The 19,388-nt window shown below is 42.0% G+C and overlaps 1 protein-coding gene across 2 annotated transcripts in view; it reads left to right on the forward strand.

Annotated features, from left to right (window-relative positions):
- The first annotated feature begins 12,393 nt into the window (after window positions 1–12,393).
- The window catches only part of E2F5 (E2F transcription factor 5), a 37,589-nt gene continuing 30,594 nt past the window's right edge, over window positions 12,394–19,388 (forward strand). For both annotated transcript variants that reach the window (XM_001169141.8, XM_009455577.4), the window contains exon 1: window positions 12,394–14,051. In XM_001169141.8, coding sequence (XP_001169141.1) covers window positions 13,818–14,051 — 234 coding nt within the window. In that variant the 5' untranslated portion in view covers window positions 12,394–13,817. The remainder of the gene's footprint in view (window positions 14,052–19,388) is intronic.

Below are 19,388 nucleotides of genomic sequence, written 5' to 3' on the forward strand. Positions count from 1 at the left end.
AAATTAATGAAATAGAAAACAAAAAGGCAGTAGAGAAAAGCAATGAAACCAACAATCTGTTCTTTGAAAATATAAACAAAACTGATGCACTTTTAGTAAATGTGGGCAATAGAAAAGAGATAATAAAAACTACCAAAATCAGATGGCTGCTCATGGTGGCTCATGCCTGTAATCCCAGCTACTAGGGAGGCTGAGGCAGAAGAATCACTTGAAACTGGGAGGCAGAGGTTGCAGTGAGTCGAGATCGTGCCACTGCACTCCAGCGTGGGCAACAGAGTGAGACTCTGTCTTAAAAAACAAACAAACAAAAAACCCTACCAAAATCAGGAATAAAAAGGAAACAGCATTACCAACTCTAGCCTCTACAGAACTTATTAGATGGCTTAAGTTAAAATGAACAAATTCCTAAAAAGATGCAAATTACTGAAACTGACTCAAAAAAGAATAGAAGATCTGAATCAACCTATAACAAGTAAAGAAATTGAATTCCCACAATGAAAAGCTCAAGCCTAGAAGGCTTTACTGGTGAATTCTATAAACCAGCGGTCACCAACCTTTTTTTGGCACCAGGAACCGGTTTTGTGGAAGACAGTTTTTCCACAGACGGCACAGTGGCTGGGGATGGTTTTGGGATGAAACTGTTCCATCTCAGATCATCAGGCACTAGTTAGATTCTCACAGGAAGCGTGCAACCGAGATCCCTTGCATGCACAGTTCACAATAGGGTCCATGCTCCTATGAGATTCTAATGCCTCCGCTGATCATGGAGTTCAGCTTTGCTGGCTGGTCCACAGCTCACTTCCTGCTTGTGCAGCCCACGTCCTAACACGTCACAGACCAGCAGTGGTCCATGGCCTGGGGGTGGGGACCCCTGCTATAAAAGATATCAAAAAGAAATAAATGATATCAAAAAGAAATATAAATATAATGATATCATATCAAATTTGATACGACATCAAAAACAAATATAAATGATATCAAAAAGAAATAAAACCAATCCTAGCTAAACTCTTCCTTTAAAAGTTTATTTACATATTTTTAGACAGTGTCTCACTCTGTCACTCAGGCTGGAGTGCAGTGGCTCAAATCACAGCTCACTGCAGTCTTGAACTCCTGGCCTCAACCAATCCTCCTGCCTTGGCCTCCCAAGGCAGGGAGTATGTATGCTGGGACTACAGGCATAAGCCATCACACCAGTCCCTACCTAAAGTCTTTTAGAAAGTGGAGACGGAGGAAACACCTCCAAACTCATCCTATGTGGTTAGTAGTATGCTGATAATTTCTGGAAGCCATAACTTAAAAATAACACCTGGCAATAAGTATCTCCCCAATCTGTACTACCTGAAACACCTGTATCAACGGAATGGGCTGACTTGGATGGCCAGGACCACCTGGATTTCCTCTTTGAACCACTAAGATAAACGAGATATCAAATATCATCTCTGGCCATATTGCTAGTGGTAGATGGTTATGGTGCATTTCCTCCTCCTTAATAGTTTCTTGTCCACAATAGGCACTGTCAAGCTAACTATCAATGAGCACTTGTACCTTTGTGTGCCTTTCTGGATTAAATGTTTCAGCATTGTTATCTTTTAACGTTTTATCCTTTGGTGGCCAACTATATTTGGTCAAGCCATGTATTTTTCATCAGCCTCTAGATGATGATCCAGTAATCCAGGGCAATACTTAGAGTTCACCCATTCTTTGTCCACTTTGACTGCCAACAATCTACAAAGTGATGTTTTAAAGACAATACCAACTTAGAATCTTTATTTCTACATATTTTACATAACATTTCTGCTTTACTTAAGCCACCACTACAGAATGTATAGGCAACTTACTGTACTCCACCTGGAATCTGTTTCAAGGTTATGGCAATTTATACCTAGCTGCATTTAAACCATTGAAATTTTTGTTGACTGGGAACAAGTACACTACCCAAGAACAAACCTTTGGAGTGAAAGTGGGAAGTACTTTCATGTTAGAAGACCACTACTTTAGCCCTCCAGAATGATAGAAACACTCACCTTGGTGATTTTATCACTTCAGTTGCTCTCTCATATGTTATTCCAATATATGTTGCCCTGCTACTTGTACCATCTAAGTCTTTAGACCATTTCTTGCTTTCTTAGTATAAATGGTACTGTTTCCTGATGGTGAATTCCTTCACCCAAGAATATCACTTTGTAAATATTTTAGAGTTTGATGAATATTTCCCTCCTTCCTTCCTTCCTTTTTTCCTTCCTTCCTCTCTCTCTCTCTCTCTCTTTCTTTTCTTTTCTTAAGACAGGGTCTTATTCTGTCACCAAGGCTGGAGTGCAGTGGCATGACCTTGGCTCACTACAGCCTCAGCCGCCCCAGCTCACGTGATCCTCTCATCTCAGCCTCTTGAGTAGCTGGGACGACAGGCGCATGCCACCATGCCTGGCTAATTTTTTAAAATTATTTTTAGTGATGAGGTCTCACCATGTTGCCCAGGCTGGTCTTGAACTCTGAGGCTCAAGCAATTCTCCTGCCTTGGCCTCCCAAAGTGCTGCGATTACAGGTGTGAGCCACTGTGCCCGGCCTCATGAAATATTTTCTTGGAATGGTTGTTCTCCTGCTATGACAACCACCCTCCAAATGCCTTCAGATGTTGTAGAGGGCAGTAGGCATATTGCTTACAAATTTCTTCTGCATTCCACTTTAAAATAGTATTTATAGAATTAGTCAATTCTATTCCATTCTATCCTCTCTGTTCCTCCACAACATTTATTGTATCACCAGGTTTTGAGTCCCATTTTGATACACTGTTAGCATTTCCACATTTCAATATTGTCCCATACCCATGTAAATGCTCAAGGGAGAAAGAAAACAGTGGTATCCAGGGAGATTTTTACCCTTTGAAGGAACACTAGTGTCCTAATTGAAATTAAGATCTGAAAGTATATTTGATTTAATTCATGTTCTACTTCTTATAATATGGGTAGTAATCTTTCCAGTGTTAATTTCTTTGGCTTTTGAAACTTCATGTCTCTATAGTATACCATCCCATGATCCCATTGGCAGTAAGTACAAATAATACTGTGATTTGATTCCCCATTGATAGGCCTGCTCTTAGAGTCTATAACCAGAAGCAGTATTCTGGAAAAACAACATAATGGTGTGTTGTAACAGCTTAGACTTTGGCTACTCAAAGTGTGGTCAGAGATTAGAGAAATGCAAATCAAAACCACAATGAGATACTATCTCATGCCAGTCTGAATGACTATTATTAAAAAGTCAAAAAAAAACAACTGATGCTGGCGAGGTAGTGGAGAAAAAGGAACGCTTTTACACTATTGGTGGGAATGTAAATTAGTTCAACCATTGTGGAAGACAGTGTGGTGATTCCTCAAAGATCTAGAGGCAGAAATACCATTTGACCCAGAGATCCCATTACTGGGTATACACCCAAAGGAATATAAATCATTCTATTATAAAGACACGTGCATGTGTTATGTTCATTTCAGCACTATTCACAAAAGCAAAGACATGGAATCAACCTAAATGTCCATTGCTGATAGGACAGGATAAAGAAAACATGGTACATATATACCATGGAATACTATGCAGCCATAAAAGTGAACGAGATCATGTTCTTTGCAGGGACATGGATGAAGTTGGAAGCCATTATCCTCAGCAAACTAATGCAGGTACAGAAGACCAAACATTGCATGTTCTCACTTATAAGTGGGAGCTGAATGATAAGAAAACATAGACACATGGTGGGGAAAAACACACAACACACACCGGGGCCTATGGGGGAAGAGGGCCATCAGGTGGAAAGAGAGCATCAGGAAGAATAGCTAATGGATACTGGGCTTAATACCTGGATGATGAGATGATCTGTGCAACAAACTATCATGGCACATGTTTACCTATGTAATAAACCTGCACCTCCTGTGTACTCCTGAACTAAAAATAAAAGCTGAAGAAAAACAAAACAAAACAAAGTGTGATCAGAAAATCAGGAGCATTTACATAATTTGAGAGCTTCTTAGTTATGCAGATTCTCAGGCCCCACCCCAGACTTGCTGAATAAAAAGCTACACTTTTATTTATTTTTGAGATAGAGCCTCGCTCTGTCACCCAGGCTAGAGTGCAGTGGTGCCATCTTGGCTCACTGCAGCCTCTGCCTCCCGGGTTCAAGTGATCCTCCCACGTCAGCCTCCCAAGTAGCTGGGATTACAGGCCTGCACCACCACATCCAGCTAATTTTTTGTATTTTTAGTAGAGACGGGGTTTCACCATATTGACCAGGCTGGTCTCGAACTCCTAAGCTCAAGTGATCTGACCGCCTCTGCCTCCCAAAGTGCTAGGAGTATAGGCATGAGCCACCGCACCCGACCAGAATCTACATTCCTAACAAGTGCACTAGGTGATGGATTTACACTCAAGTTTGAGTAGCAACGGCCTAGAGCTCTCTGCAGTTTACTTCAGCTATGGACCTTATCACTGAGTATGAAAACTAAAATTCTTATTAAATATCTACCCTAGATAAGACCTTTATAGGCCTCTCTGCTGGCGAGCTCCTATGTAGTTTTCTTAGCAAATTCTGCCTGTTTACCTCACTGATATATTCCTTAAGTCTGACTTCTTTTGCTGGTAGTTGAAGTGATTTGCCACAACAGTGTCTATGCCATCTCATTTCACAAACATGCCATCACTAGTGCTGTTTGTAAGTATTTGAGTTTCGTTCCATTTGAGGCACATTTCATGGCACCATTGTGGTTGGATGGGTCCATGCAACTAGTTCCGGTCGATACGTTTTCACTGCAGATGATGGTATTTTAAGCTTCTGAGATGTGAGATCTTATTTGTTATTGTAACATAATCTAGGCCATCCTTATTAACACATCATCCATCCTTGGTACTATTTCAAAACTACAATAGATAAATTAATGTTATAGCATCTACTTCGGGTTAAGTTGTACTCATCTGTATTTGGCAATGCCAAATTGGCAGTATTATTTTATATGCTTCCTATCCTTTATTTTTCAGGTATCCGTCTATATGTGACACATGAATTTGAGTAAGATCTGACAATGAGTCCAATTTTTGCCTGAACCAATTCCTAAAACTCCTAATTTTTCAGTTCTGACCACTTAGCTATAATATTAGCTATATACCATAAATAGATAAGGATCCAGGATTCCTTGTGGCATTCTCAATGGCACTCTCTATTGCTGTTTAATCTATATCTACTTCAGCCTACTGGAGGGAATGAGTAGTTCTCTAATATCACATGGATATGTACAAATGAGGATACCTGTGGAATCCTTACTGTGCACTAAGGTAGCAAACACTCTGCGAAACTTAGTTACCATTTATATAATCTTGAATATTCTATTTCTATTTCCTGACAAAGTATTAGGTTCACTTATCTGTGAGAAAGAGGTGCTGATAGCCCTCAGTTCATAATAGGCAGCTCAGGTCATTGTGTGATAGGGAAGTTGGCATTATATTGACCCATACTGTATGCGTGTGCGTGCAGTTTGTCTAGAGATGATTCAAAAGATGGCAGAGGTTTTACAAATCATTTGGCTGTCTGGGTCATGGGTTCCAAGAAGGGCTGCCTACTCTGCATCCTATCCTTTAATCCAAAATCTTGATTTAAAAGTACCTCAGACCAGGAGTGGTGGCTCACACCTATAATCCCAGCACTTTAGGAGGCTGAGGCGGGTGGATCACCTGGGGTCAGGAGTTTGAAACCAGCCTGGCCAATCTGGTGAAACGCTGTCTGTACTAAAAATACAAAAATTAGCCAGGCATGATGGCAGGCACCTGTAGTCCCGGCTACTCGGGAGGCTGAGACAGAATTGCTTGAACCCGGGAGGTGGAGGTTGCAGTGAGCTGAGATCCCGCCACTGCACTTCAGCCTGGGAAACAGAGCGAGAGTCTGTCTAAATAAATAAATAAAAGTATCTCAACTCAAAGTCCCTAGTCTTTCAGTTTATGTACTGTTATGTACTTATGTTTATGCATTTATTTTCCAGCTTGTGCATACAACTCACCAAATTCCCAAAGTCAAGATATGCTCTCTCCAAGACTGCTGAGCTCCTTCAAGATTGAGATGTTAGGGAAACAGTTTCCGGTTTAACATTCTGGAAGATAATTAGAAAAAAGTCTATTGCTGTCATCCCTTGGGGTCCCAGTATGGTCACTCACATGGCCAGACCCGGAGTTTCTTGGGGGGATAACAGTTTAACCCCTTTCTTTTTTTGTTGAGGTATTAGGGGATAAAGAAAAGTTGCTAGCTTCCTTTATTAAACTCTATTAACATTAAATATTGTCAGTGGAATGGATAAAAGTAAATACCCGGCCAGGCATGGTGGCTCATTTCTATAATCCTAGCACTTTGGGAGGCCGAGGCGGGTGAATCACTTGAGGTTAGGAGTTCAAGACTAGCCTGGCCAATATGGTGAAACCCCGTCTCTACTAAAAATACAAAAATTATCCGGGCGTGGTGGCACGCGCCTGTAATCCCAGCTACTCGGGAGGATGAGGCAGGAGAATCACTTCAACCCAGGAGGCGGAGGTTGCAGTGAGCTGAGATTCTGCCACTGCACCTCAGCCTGGGCAACAGAGTGAGATTCTGTCTCAAAAAAAAAAAAAAAAAAAAAAGAGTAAATATCCTTAGGTTGATATCACCATTGCAAGTCCCAGTAAATAAATCTCTGACAAATAGTAGATGAATCCACATGTTCCAGGTGTAGGAGAGTAAAGATGCCAATATTGTGACTACTTAACTCAGTTGGTAGATTTCCATTAAGAAGTCTTGATATCCCACCTAATTTATGATTTATGGGATGATCATAAATAACTGGAGGATTCAAAAGAGATAGAATGGAACTCTAATGGCGATCCCTAATTATCTTCTTTATTTTTTAACTTCTTTTGGAGATATAGTATTGCTACTCCTTGGTAATATTGGTGGAGAGAGGGAGAACAAGGGGTCTCACTCACTATGCCTAATCCTAAGGCTTGACTAACAATTATACATTCCATGCAGTGTGGTGGATGTAACCACCATTTTTGTCAATGTGCCTCCTCTGGAGTTCATAAATCTAACACAGCTGTTAGAAGGTCCCTAGAATCTGACTGTGTTCTTTAATTATGTCCCAGTCATGCTGGTATTCCCAACATTTATTGTCACAGCTTGGGATATAAGTCCCAGTCTGATCTAATTTCTTCCCATCAGATAGCTCATACCTTATCTTTCCTAGAGCGCTTTACCAAAATCTCTCACCCAGTTCTTACTTCCTGAAAGACCTGCTGGTTCAGGCATACAGGGATACCACCTACAAAGCAAAACAAACACCTCCTTATTAGAACTTATGAAACCAAGGCAAGAATCAAATATAAACACACTGATCCTTGCCCCAGAGTCTTGTTGAGCATATGTTCAGGCTTTAAAGAGATGAAAAGAATGCTTTCTGTAGCAGGCACCCTCTCTCTGGTTTATACACATACTGAGAATGAATTACAGGGGCATCAATCTGTGGTGTCTTATCTGAGACTCACCCAAGCAAAACATTATTTTCCCATAGGAATACACTGTATCGGTTTCTTTCCACCAAGGGGTTGCTGTGCAGTTTTCCACAAGGGCTCTTACCAGGTTTTGTAAAAGTGAAATTTAGAAGAAAAGTCGTTACATCTGCAATTAGACTAAAATTTGCCTTGTCTTCCTTCAAGGAATGTACCAACTGCAGTCATTATACATATAGATTAAATAAGCATGTGATTTATAGATGCAATTTGATTTTTCTCCATTTCTTTAAACTATTGGAATATCTTTTTATTTAAACCTAATGAAATAGTTGTTTCTACAACCTTGAGAAGTTGGGGGTCTAGGTCCAACATTATAAGAATCTTTGAATTCTTTCTAGGATTTCAATCACAGCCTGGCAATATTACCTCTATTAGACAATTCTTTCAACATGCTTCATGGTTATGATTTCTTCTCTCCTACCCAGTTGCACCCTGCCATAGTCTGCTCTTGCAGTGCCATAGTTTTTGTGTTAGCCCATTTTTGTTGCTGTAAAGGAATACCTAAGGCTGGAAAATTTATAAGGAAAAGAGGGCTATTTGGCTCATGATTCTACACGCTGTGCAATCATAGCTCCATCATTTGCTTCTAGTGAGGGTCTCAGGAGGCTGCCGGTCATGATGGAAGGCAAGAGGAACCACTGTGTCACACAGCGATTGATGGAGCAAGAGTGAGAGGAGGAAATTCCAGGCTGATTTAAATAACCAGCTTTTGAACTCAGAGTGAGAACTCACTCATTGCCACTAGGAGGGCACCAAGACACTCATGAGGGACCTGCCTCCCTGACTCTAACACCTCCCACCAGGCTCCACCTCCAACACTGGGGATCACATTTCAACATGAGATTTGAACAGGACAAAACATCCAAACCCGTATCAGCTTTCAATGGATTACTTTATTTTTGTTAAATCATTTTTTGTTTTCATCTACATACTACTGTATTTGTTGGTAATGTATCTGTCTTGCTTTTAGATTCCATTTTCTTAGGCTATGTCTCATTGAGAATAGGACATGGTGAGAGGCTTTGAGGATCTGTCTATACCACTTTTTTCCGTTGTCTTTAAACCTTTGGTAGTGTGAGGAGGGGCTTCTTTGATCGTCAGATTTTTTTTTTTTCCTGAATAGTGGTGAAGAGAACATTGATTTGTAACTTAAGTCCTGGAAAGCCCCTCCTAATCTCAGTATTAACAATGTTGGCATGCATCACCTATTATTTTGTAAACATTACTGAACTTACCAAATCTGTGTGCTTGCTCTCTTTAGTGATGCAATCTTCATAAAGTTTTGCAAAAAGGTAGAGTACAAGTCGCTAAATAAAACTTGAAATCTCTTTAGTGTATGGATTATATTTCTATGTATGCTTGAGAGTAATCTGCATTTCCTGTTTCTACTTATAGGATACAAACTTCTGAAGACAAAGTCTATGCATTTTCTCTCATAGTTTTGTACCAAGCATATCATGAGTGGGCAAAGAATGTTGTTGTTTATCATAATAAAAAGATTCATAATCTTTGAAACATATCTTTTTTTTTAACATAGAAAGTGCAGAAGATAGATGTTTGTATGTTGCAAGGTTTTTTGTTTGTTTGTTTGTTTGTTTGACGGAGTTTCACTCTTGTTGTCCAGGCTGGAGTGCAATGGTGCGATCTCGGCTCACTGCAACCTCTGCCTCCCAGGTTCAAGTGATTCTCCTGCCTCAGTCTCCTGAGTAGCTAGGATTACAAGTGCATGGCAATATGCTCGGCTAATTTTTTGTATGTTTAGTAGAGACAGGGTTTCACCATGTTGGCCAGGCTGGTCTCGAACTCCTGACCTCAGGTGATCCACCCACCTTGACCTCCCAAAGTGCTGGGGTTACAGGTGTGAGCCACCGTGCCTGGCCTGTATGTTGCAAGGTTTTGAAAGGAAAAATGGAAAACTGTATTTTATTTTCATTAACTTAGATTACAAGAAGAAGGTATTAGGGTTGATGTAGCAGTCTTTTGATGGAGATTTGTTAGCTCAAAGGGCATCTGAGAGTCTAAAGTTCCAACCATTCATGATCACCGAATGGGGTAATGCACTTAAAAAATCAGTCTGGATGGCCGGGTATGGTGGCTCACGCCTGTAATCCCAACACTTTGGCAGACCAGGGTGGGTGGATCACCTGAGGTCAGGAGTTCAAAACCAGCCTGACCAACATGGCGAAACCCTGCCTCTACTAAAAAAACAAAATTAGCTGGGCATGGTGGTGCATGCCTGTAATCCCAGCTACTAGGGAGGCTAAGGCAGGAGAATCTCTTGAACCTGGGAAGCAGAGGTTGCAGTGAGCTGAGATCATGCCATTGCACTCCAGCCTGGGCAACAAGAGCAAAACTCCATCTCAAAAAAAAAAAAAAAAGTCAGTCTGCCATCATCAATAAACAAGTAAAATTTTGTTGGATTTTCTTAAATATTTAACTACCAGATTATGACAAAACTGTACATATTTTAAATTGATCCTGAATCTCTATAAAAATGGCATTTGTGAAATTCCACAAATGTTAGATACTATAAGTTTAATGAGCTGTGGACTAAGAAATCATTCTGTTTTGAAATATTTAAGCCTTCCCTCTTAGTCCTGAACTAGCTAAGGAGCTGCACTTGCAAAATGCATTTAAAAAAAGAAAATTTAACCAGGGGCATATAAACAATATTATAATTGAAAATAGTATCTACCCAACTAATCAGCGTAAATTGAATTTAATGAAGGATTACTGTCATGCATTTATTACCCTTATAGGTCAATGAAATATAGTTTAGTTCAATTGGATTTTTTTTTTTTTTTTTTTGGATAGATTCTCACTCTGTCACTCAGGCTGGACTGCAGTGGCAGGATGACAGGTCACTACATCCTTGACCTCTTGGGCTCAAGTGATCCTCTCACCTCAGCCTCTCTAGTGGCTGGGACTACAAGTGTGCATTACCACACCCAGCTAATTTTTGTAGTTTTTGTAGAAATGGGGTTTTGCCATGTTGTCCAGGCTGGTCCTGAGTTCCTGGGTTCAGGCAATCCTCTTCTCTCAGCCCTCCAAAGTGCTAGGATTACAGACAGGCGTGAGTGCCCAGCCAGGCGTGAGCACTCAGCCAGCTTTGACTTTTGTTGGAAATAATTTTTAAGCCTTTGTCAGAAATGGCACAAAGAACTGATGTAGGAATTTACAGCCTTTTGAGAGTTATCTCCTTTATAGTCAAAAGGATACAGAAATAAAAGTTACATTACAAAACTGATCAATATCATGTTCTTAAACGTTATTTGTACCATAACTTTTAAAAAATCATGTTTCTTAGTTTTTTTAAAAAATATAATTTTTAAAAACATTTAGCAATATTTAAAAAACTTTTGCATTATCAATCTCTGTTTTTTGTCGATTTTTAGGAAAAATATATATTGCATTATTTTTCATTGTGCTATTTGGCGTTTCTTAAAGAATGACTATGTTGTGCATGAGAATTATCTGAACTGTGAAAAATGTGGACTCACAGGTCATATTCTCATATCAAATGCTAATTTGATCCCTGGGGTTTGGATCCAAGCATCTAGATTTTTAACAAACATTGTAGATGATTTTTTTCCCTAAGGTCTGGGAACCACTGGTATAAGCGATTTTTAGCTCTTCAGACAGATGTAAGATTTTGAATGCTAATTAAAATGGCTGCTAATTTGTGAATAATTTCTAATTGAACCCCAGGCAATCTAAAGAGATAAAAAATTCATTGTGAAAAACACAAATAACAGTGCAAAATAAATTGTTAATTGACCTTTTAGAATCACTAATAATATAATTGCTTTGTAGAAAACCTTTTAAAGCTGAAATTTAAAAAATGTTTTTAAAAATTACCAAGATAGCTACTATAAAATATGATTACATGCCATGGGCTGAACTATATCTCCCCAACATTTGTATGTTGAAATCCTAACCCTCAATGTGATGGTATTTGCAGGTGGGGCCTTTGGGAGGTGATTAGGTTTAGATGAAGTCGTGAAGATTGAGCCCTCAGATGGAATTAGTGCCCTTATAAGAAATCTGAGAGCTTATGCTGTCTCTGTTCTGTCTGTCTTTCTCTCTCTCTCTGCCATTTGACACAATGAGAAAGCCACAATCTGACAGCCAAGAAGGGGGCCCTCACCACAACCTGGCCATGGCAGCCTCCTGATCTTGGACTTGCAGCCTCCAGAACTGTAAGAAAATTAATTTCTGTTAAGTCACCCAGTCTATGGTACTTTCTCAAACTAAGACACCATAGAAGTGTAAGTTTTAAAAATATCAATACATTTAGTGTTATTAATTCCTGTCCCTGCACATATAACACAATGTTCTGTTATAAAGTTAAAAACAAATTAGAATCTTCCTAATTCAATATGTTCTAAGAAATACTACTTGACAATAATCAATAAAATAAATTTGCAAAACTTGTCAATGATGTGTCCCATGTCAAATCAAATAAAGATAGCCTTTCTTGGATAGGTTGTTGGAAAATGGTTGTATCAACTGAATTTTTCATGTTTTACTTCAGATTTTCAATTTTAAGTTTTGTTTATAGATTTCTTTGATTAAAATAAAGGTTATTATGAATAGGTTATTAATAAAGGTTATAAAGTTCTGTGCCTATGATGTGTTATAAATGGTGTGTTCAGCTTTACTAGTTAATGCTGTTGTATTTGATGTCACTTCAGTGACCTTTTTTTGTTAGTTTATTGTTATTTAAAATTAAGCAAAATCTTTCTTGCATGAAATCTTCTTAATTATTGCCATATAGAATTTTCATTCACCTAATCTTTTTTTTTTTTTTTTTTTGAGACAGAGTCTTGCTTTGTTGCTCAGGCTGAAGTGCAGTGGTGGCATCTCGGCTCACTGCAACACTGCAACACTGCAACGTCTGCCTCCTGGGTTTAAGAGATTCTCCTGCCTCAGGCTCTGGAGCAGCTGGGACTATAGGCGGGCACCACCACCCCTAGCTAATTTTTGTATTTTTAGTAGAGACGGGGTTTTACCATGTTGGCCAGGTTGGTCTCGAACTCCTGATCTCAAATGATCTGCCTGCCTCGGCCTCCCAAAGTGCTGGGATTACAGGCGTAAGCCACCGCGCCTGGTCTCATTCGCCTAATCTTTATTGTCTACTATATTCAAAGTGTTGAGTGTGACAACAAGTCATTTAAAATTTAGTCTGGATTCTCAAGAGTTTGTAATATAATGAGGAAAAAATCCCAACGACTTTCTTTTACTCAGATCTCCATAATGTCATTTGCCATCAATAGTTTGGAATATCACTGAAGTCCAAGGGCCTGTGGCTACCCAATATTCCAAATACAATATAATTTGGTTCAAATAAGATATTAAGAACTTTGGTCAAGAACTTTGGTCAAACACAGGAGATCTGGAATCTAACGGCATGTCTTTGGCAATTCACAACCTCTCCCTCTACACGTTTCTCCATGTAGAAAGTAAAGGCCTTGGAAAGGATTGATGAAAACCAACCCTAAAACTCCACGATGCCTTTTTCTGTACTCCGAATCTAAAAGGGTGAGCTATGAAGTAAAACTCTGCACTTGGTCCAAGTCATTGAAATATTTGCAAACGATGCTAGAGCTCGAAAAGAGCAAAGATAGCAGAAACCGTCCAGAGAAAGTAACCTACTGCTGAAGCTCTGCAAACTTGAGCAGTCAACCAACTTCACCGCTCACAAACGTTTGGCCCCTAGGCATTGTGACTTTCTGCCCAGATAAAAGTCTTTTGTTCTTTTGTCTCCTTTTTTTCTTCCTCCCTGCTTTGCCGCGTGAGATTACCACTCCTCGGGTCAGCTCGCGAACGCCAGGGAGGCGAGTGTGAAACACACGCGCCAACACCCCTCCTCCTCCTCGTGCGCTCCTCCTTCCTACGGAAAAATGTGTTTCTAGGCAACGGCGGGCGGCGGCGTCACTTCCTGCCATTTAAACTCAGGTCCCCACCCCTCGCAGCCCCTTCTCCTCGTTTCCACCCCTCCCCCCTCGGTCGTGGGCCTCATTCACGCTTCCCCGGGCTTGGGGAGGGGGCGGAGGCCCGGCGTGACATTCGGCCCAGACTCCCGTGGGCGCCGCACACCTGTTGTTTGCAGCAGCCAGCGACCCGCACTACCGCTCTCCGCGAGCGGGGAAGCTGCCGCAGCGGAGCCGACCCGGCAGGTGGCCGCAGGCGGGGCCGGCGAGCGAAAGTGCGCGGGGGCCCGACCACCGCGGGGCCGGGACGCGATGGCGGCGGCAGAGCCCGCGAGCTCGGGCCAGCAGGCGCCGGCAGGGCAGGGGCAGGGCCAGCGGCCGCCGCCGCAGCCTCCGCAGGCGCAAGCCCCGCAGCCGCCGCCGCCGCCGCAGCTCGGGGGCGCCGGGGGCGGCAGCAGCAGGCACGAGAAGAGCCTGGGGCTGCTCACTACCAAGTTCGTGTCGCTGCTGCAGGAGGCCAAGGACGGCGTTCTGGATCTCAAAGCGGTGAGCTCCGGAGGCGGGGACGGGGGCGGACTTCGGAACCCGTGGCCCCCGGGGAAGCCCAGCCCCTCGCCGCGTGGGTCTAGCGGCGTGGTGTAGACGCGCCTTGCGGGGACCCGGGACCGGGCAATCCGAGGACCATGTGGCCTGCGCCTGGGTCGTGGACGCCGGGATGGGGGAGGGACGAGGGACCAGGATGGCACCGAGCGGACGCGTAACCAATGGGGCCCGGCGCCACGCTGGGCTCTCGACAAAGAGCCCAGGACCTCGAGCGCGCCCGCGTGGCTTCTGTCTCCGGGCGCAGGGACCTGAGGGTAACCGAGTGTCTGTTGCTCTGCGTCCACCTGTGGCAGAGGCTCACGGGGTAACGGGCGCTTTGCCCGGAGACACCGTGGATATCGATTTTGCTGTTAAGAATGGATGGTTTTAATAGGCGATTCCAGTTGGAACCATGTTCCTGTAGTTTAAATAAAAAGGAGGAAAAACAAAACCCAGTCTGCCATCTCTACCAGATGAAAGAAAAAAAAAAAGAGTACTTCTTTCCACGCCCCTCCCCGATAAAATAGTATTAAATCTTCCTTGTGCACTTCTTTCATCACCCTGATAGTTAGGAGGGGTATTTGATTTGTGACTTCATTTGGCATGTGTCATGGGTTTCCAAAAGTGAGATCTGCTGTCACACGAAAAGGGGATATTTTACAACTTTCACCCAAAGAGGTGGAAGTGCTCAGTAAACTCTCTCCCTGCGTCGTCCTTTACAGCGTTCAGATTTTTCAAACAGGAGCAGGCATCAAAAGCTGTTCTGTCATACAGAATGACTTAACCGAGCTAGGAAGGGTTTGGAAGAATTCAACAGCGCTCAGGATAATGAGAATGTGGTCACTCCGCGCGAAGTTTAAGAACTAAAGTTTTAGAAACAAACAAACAAAAAACACTAACTGCCCAATAATCACTGCAAATCCCCTTTGACTACCTAAATGTGGCCTTACTTGGAGGATTGGCCCCAGCTCCCAGGGGAGTGCCTGGACCACCTTACCTGGCTTGAGAGTGTCACTGCATCCTCAAGGCTCTGCATAAAGCAGTGGCAGCTCCCTGAATGTAAGGACCAAGACTTGCAGGGGCCAACTCTTCTGCTAGAGGCCCTCCTCCAGTGTAGCCCAAGGGGAAGTAGATCTTTTCAGTGCCCTCTCCTTTCCCTGGATGTAGTTGGTGTTCAATCAGTGATTGTTGAACTGAATTACCTAAATTGTTCAACTTCATACAACTGAGGCATGCTGCACATATTTTGCATTTTGGTAAGTAATTTCTACTATTTTCTTTTTGAAATGTTATTCCTGGAATTTTTTTCCCACCTCTGGAAATTCCTTGTTCTCTTTTTTCCACCACAGCCCCTTCTTCCTTTCTCTCCCTGAAAGTGATTTATGGCATGTGTAGTATTTAAATTGTAGTGAATTAAAATGGATTCTGTTTAAAGAATTTCACAGGAAGTCATGAAGTTATCAGAGAAAGCCAGGAATGTTACAAAGCACAGGTGGCAAACTGCTGTTCAAAATCTAGAAATTCAGCTGTAGCCTGTGACTTTGGTGTAAGAAAATCAGGGAAGTTTGGGGTTTTCCAGGTAAAACTGAACTCTGACGGCTGGACTTTGAGGGCTTCTCCCTCAGCTTGCCTCAGGATATGGTGGAACTTTGCCCTTTCTTGACTTGAAATTCTTTAGCTTCCTCCTGTTTCATCTGTGGCTATATAATTGCCCTACAGAAGTCACAGAGGCAGTGAGTAGGATGTAAAGTTTGATATTTCATAACAATAATTGCTTTATTCATTCTGGAACTCTCCTAAAAATTCAAAGGTTTCTACAATAACACTGTCTCATTATATTAATGACTTTATACTCCTAGAAAAGAGTTTGAATGTCATTAGTTTTCATATATATGTATGAAAAACATGTTTTATGTATTTTACGTATATTTTTCATTTATTTATATATACTTATATATGTAAAAATCTTTTTTTTTTTCTTGAGACGGAGTCTTGCTCTGTCGCCCAGGCTGGAGTGCAGTGGCGCGATCTCGGCTCACTGCAAGCTCCGCCTCCCTGGTTCACGCCATTCTCCTGTCTCAGCCTCCCGAGTAGCTGGGACTACAGGCGCCCGCCAGCGCACCCAGCTAATTTTTTTGTAATTTTAGTCGAGGCAGGGTTTCACTGTGTTAGCTAGGATGGTCTCGATCTCCTGACCTTGTGATCCACCTGCCTCGGCCTCCCAAAGTGCTGGGATTACAGGCGTGAGCCACCGCGCCCGGCCAAAAATCTTACATTGAAATCTTTCCAATGATATTTCTTATTATACACCATAGTAAAAGATCGTTAAAGACTTTTTTTTTTTTTGAGACTGAGTCTTGCTCTGTCACCCAGGCTGGAGTGCAGTGGCATGATCTCTGCTCACTGCAACCTCCACCTCCCGGGTTCAAGCGATTCTCCTGCCTCCGCCTACCAAGTAGCTGGCACTACAGGCGTACACCATTATGCCTGGCTTATTTTTATATTTTTAGTAGAGACAGGGTTTTGCCATGTTGCCCAGGCTGGTCTCGAACTCCTGAGCTCAAAGCTATCTGCCTACCTTGGTCTCCCCTGTGAGCCACCGCATCCGGCCTTGAAGAAACAGTTTTTGAATATCCCAAAGAATAAAAAAGTATATCAAACTTCAAGTAAAATATCCAAATATTTTGGATATCATAAAGTATCCTAGACCACATAGATGCTATTTCTTTTCTATCTTATGCTGCTGGAGAATAAGAACGTAAGGTTGTATCTTAGCGACACATTTCTAATTTTTTTTTGAGACGGAGTCTCACTCTGTCACCCAAGCTGGAGTGCAGTGTCGCGATCTCCACTCGCTGCAAGCTCCGCCTCCTGGGTTCACGCCATTCTCCTGCCTCAGGCTCCTGAGTAGCTGGGACTACAGGCGCCCGCCACCACGCCCGGCTAGTTTTTTTTTTTTTTTTTTTTTTTTTGTATTTTTAGTAGCGGTGGGGTTTCACCGTGTTAGAATGGTCTCGATCTTCTGACCTCGTGAACCTCCCACCTCGGCCTCCCAAAGTGCTGGGATTACAGGCGTGAGCCACCGCGCCTGGCCATTTCTTCTTAATAATATAACTAATTGAAAACATGGCTCGGTCAGGCGTGGTGGCTCACGCCTGTAATCCCAGCACTTTGAGAGGCCGAGGCGGGCAGATCACCTGGTCAGGAGTTCGAGACCAGCCTGCCCAACATGGCGAAACCCCGTCTCTACTAAAAATACAAAAAAATTAGCCAGGCGTCGTGGAGGCGCCTGTAATCCCAGCTACTTGGCAGGCTGAGGCAGGAGAATCGCTTGAACTCAAGAGACGGAGGTTGCAGTGAGCCGAGATCGCACCACTGCACTCCATCCTGGGCGACAAGAGCGAAACTGTATCTCAAAAAAAAAAAAAAACATGGCTCAACATAGAAAATCAATTTTAATAAAGCTGTTGTAGTATAACTTAACAATTAGGAAGCAATAGAAAGACATTGAAAGTGATGTGAGGAAAGTTTATTCATTATCTCTGCAGCTTCACCTACACCATATAGTCTCATTTACAATAGTGGAGGTGGGATAGTTATTATTTCTTTATTCTAGTGAGATAAGAAATTATATCATGGTTATTTCAAGCTACGTGGTTTGCCAGTTTATGCTGTTAATAGCTAATATACATCAAGAGCTTACCATATGCAAAACATTTTACATGTTTTTAGCTAATGTTATCCTCTTAACAACAGTGAACATTTCGGCAGAACAGCCCCATTTCACAGCGTAAGAAACTGCTAGTTAAGTAGGCCAAGATAGGTTAGATAACTTGCCTGGTGTTGTACAGTAGAAAGTGAGAGCTAAGATTTGAAATTAGACCATTTATTGTTATTCTCTATGTTATACCATCTTTCAGTAGTCTTCAAAAATAAATGTATGTAGGTAGGTTTCCATTTGCGTAAGGGCATGGAAAAATGCATGATTATTCTTACTCCTCTGCCCATGGTGGAAAAGAAGGAGGTACTGTGCTCCTGAAAATGAAGCTATTGGTGACATATTCTGTATTATTGCATAAATTAAACTAGGATTTCACTTGTTCACAGTTAAGAATTTGAACAACTGTTAAGATAGTCATGACTATGTATCTGTATGTTGTTTTGAAAATTCCTATTAAATGTAAGTTATAACTAAAGTTCTACATTTTATTTGCCATTTTGGTGTCAGTTTGAGCTTTTTTAAGCATGATGAAGATTGCTTATCTCTTTTATTATAATTCTTTAACTTAATAAATTACCTGAATTATACCTGAATTAATGTGATAAAGTATGGTGCGTCTTATCTGACAGGTCCCTGATGCATACCCGTTTATGAGCCTGATTTAGATACATCCTGGGATAAATAAATAATTGAAGACACTAGTTTGGCCGGGCCCGGTGGTTCAAGCCTGTAATCCCAGCACTTTGGGAGGCCGAGGCGGGCAGATCACGAGGTCGGGAGATTGAGACCATCTTGGCTAACACGGTGAAACCCTGTTTCTACTAAAAATACAAAAAAATTAGCCGGGCGTGAGGACTGGTGCCTGTAGTCCTAGCTACTCAGGAGGCTGAGGCAGGAGAATGGTGTGAACCCCGGGAGGCGGAGCTTGCAGTGAGCCACGATCACGCCACTGCACTCCTGCCTGGGTGACGGAGTGAGACTCCGTCTCGAAAAACAGCAACAACGACAACAAAAGACCCTAGTTTGTAATACCAGGCAAACATTTTAAGGTAGAATTAGCCTAAGGAGAGATATGTGGGTAGGACAGCGAGAACTTTAGTGCATGCTTACAAATTCTCAGGACCCTTCCACTCCTGGGTGTATACCCAAAGAATTGAAAGCAGGGCCTCAAGAAGGTATGTATACCCCTGTGTTCATAACAGTGGCATTCATAATAGCCAAAATGTGGATGCAATCCTAATGTCCGTCAATAGATGAGTAGCTTAACAAAATGTGGTATATATACAATGGAATATTCTTCAGGCTTAGAAAGAAGAAAATGCTGACATATGCTGCAACATGATGAACTTTGAGGACATAATGCTAGGTGAAATAAGCCAGTCACAAAAAGATAAATACTGTATGATTCCACTTACATGAGGTACCTAGAGTAGTCAAATTCACAGGGGCAGAAAGTAGAAGGGTGGTTACCAGGGGTTGAGGGAAAACAGAATGGAATTTGTTGCTTAATGGATGTTATAGGCTGAAATGTGTCCCCCAAAATTCATATGTTGAAGGCCTTACCTCCATACATCAGAATG

The sequence above is a fragment of the Pan troglodytes genome, chromosome 7 (assembly GCF_028858775.2).
Source record: "Pan troglodytes isolate AG18354 chromosome 7, NHGRI_mPanTro3-v2.0_pri, whole genome shotgun sequence".
Classification (NCBI taxonomy): Eukaryota; Metazoa; Chordata; class Mammalia; order Primates; family Hominidae; genus Pan; species Pan troglodytes.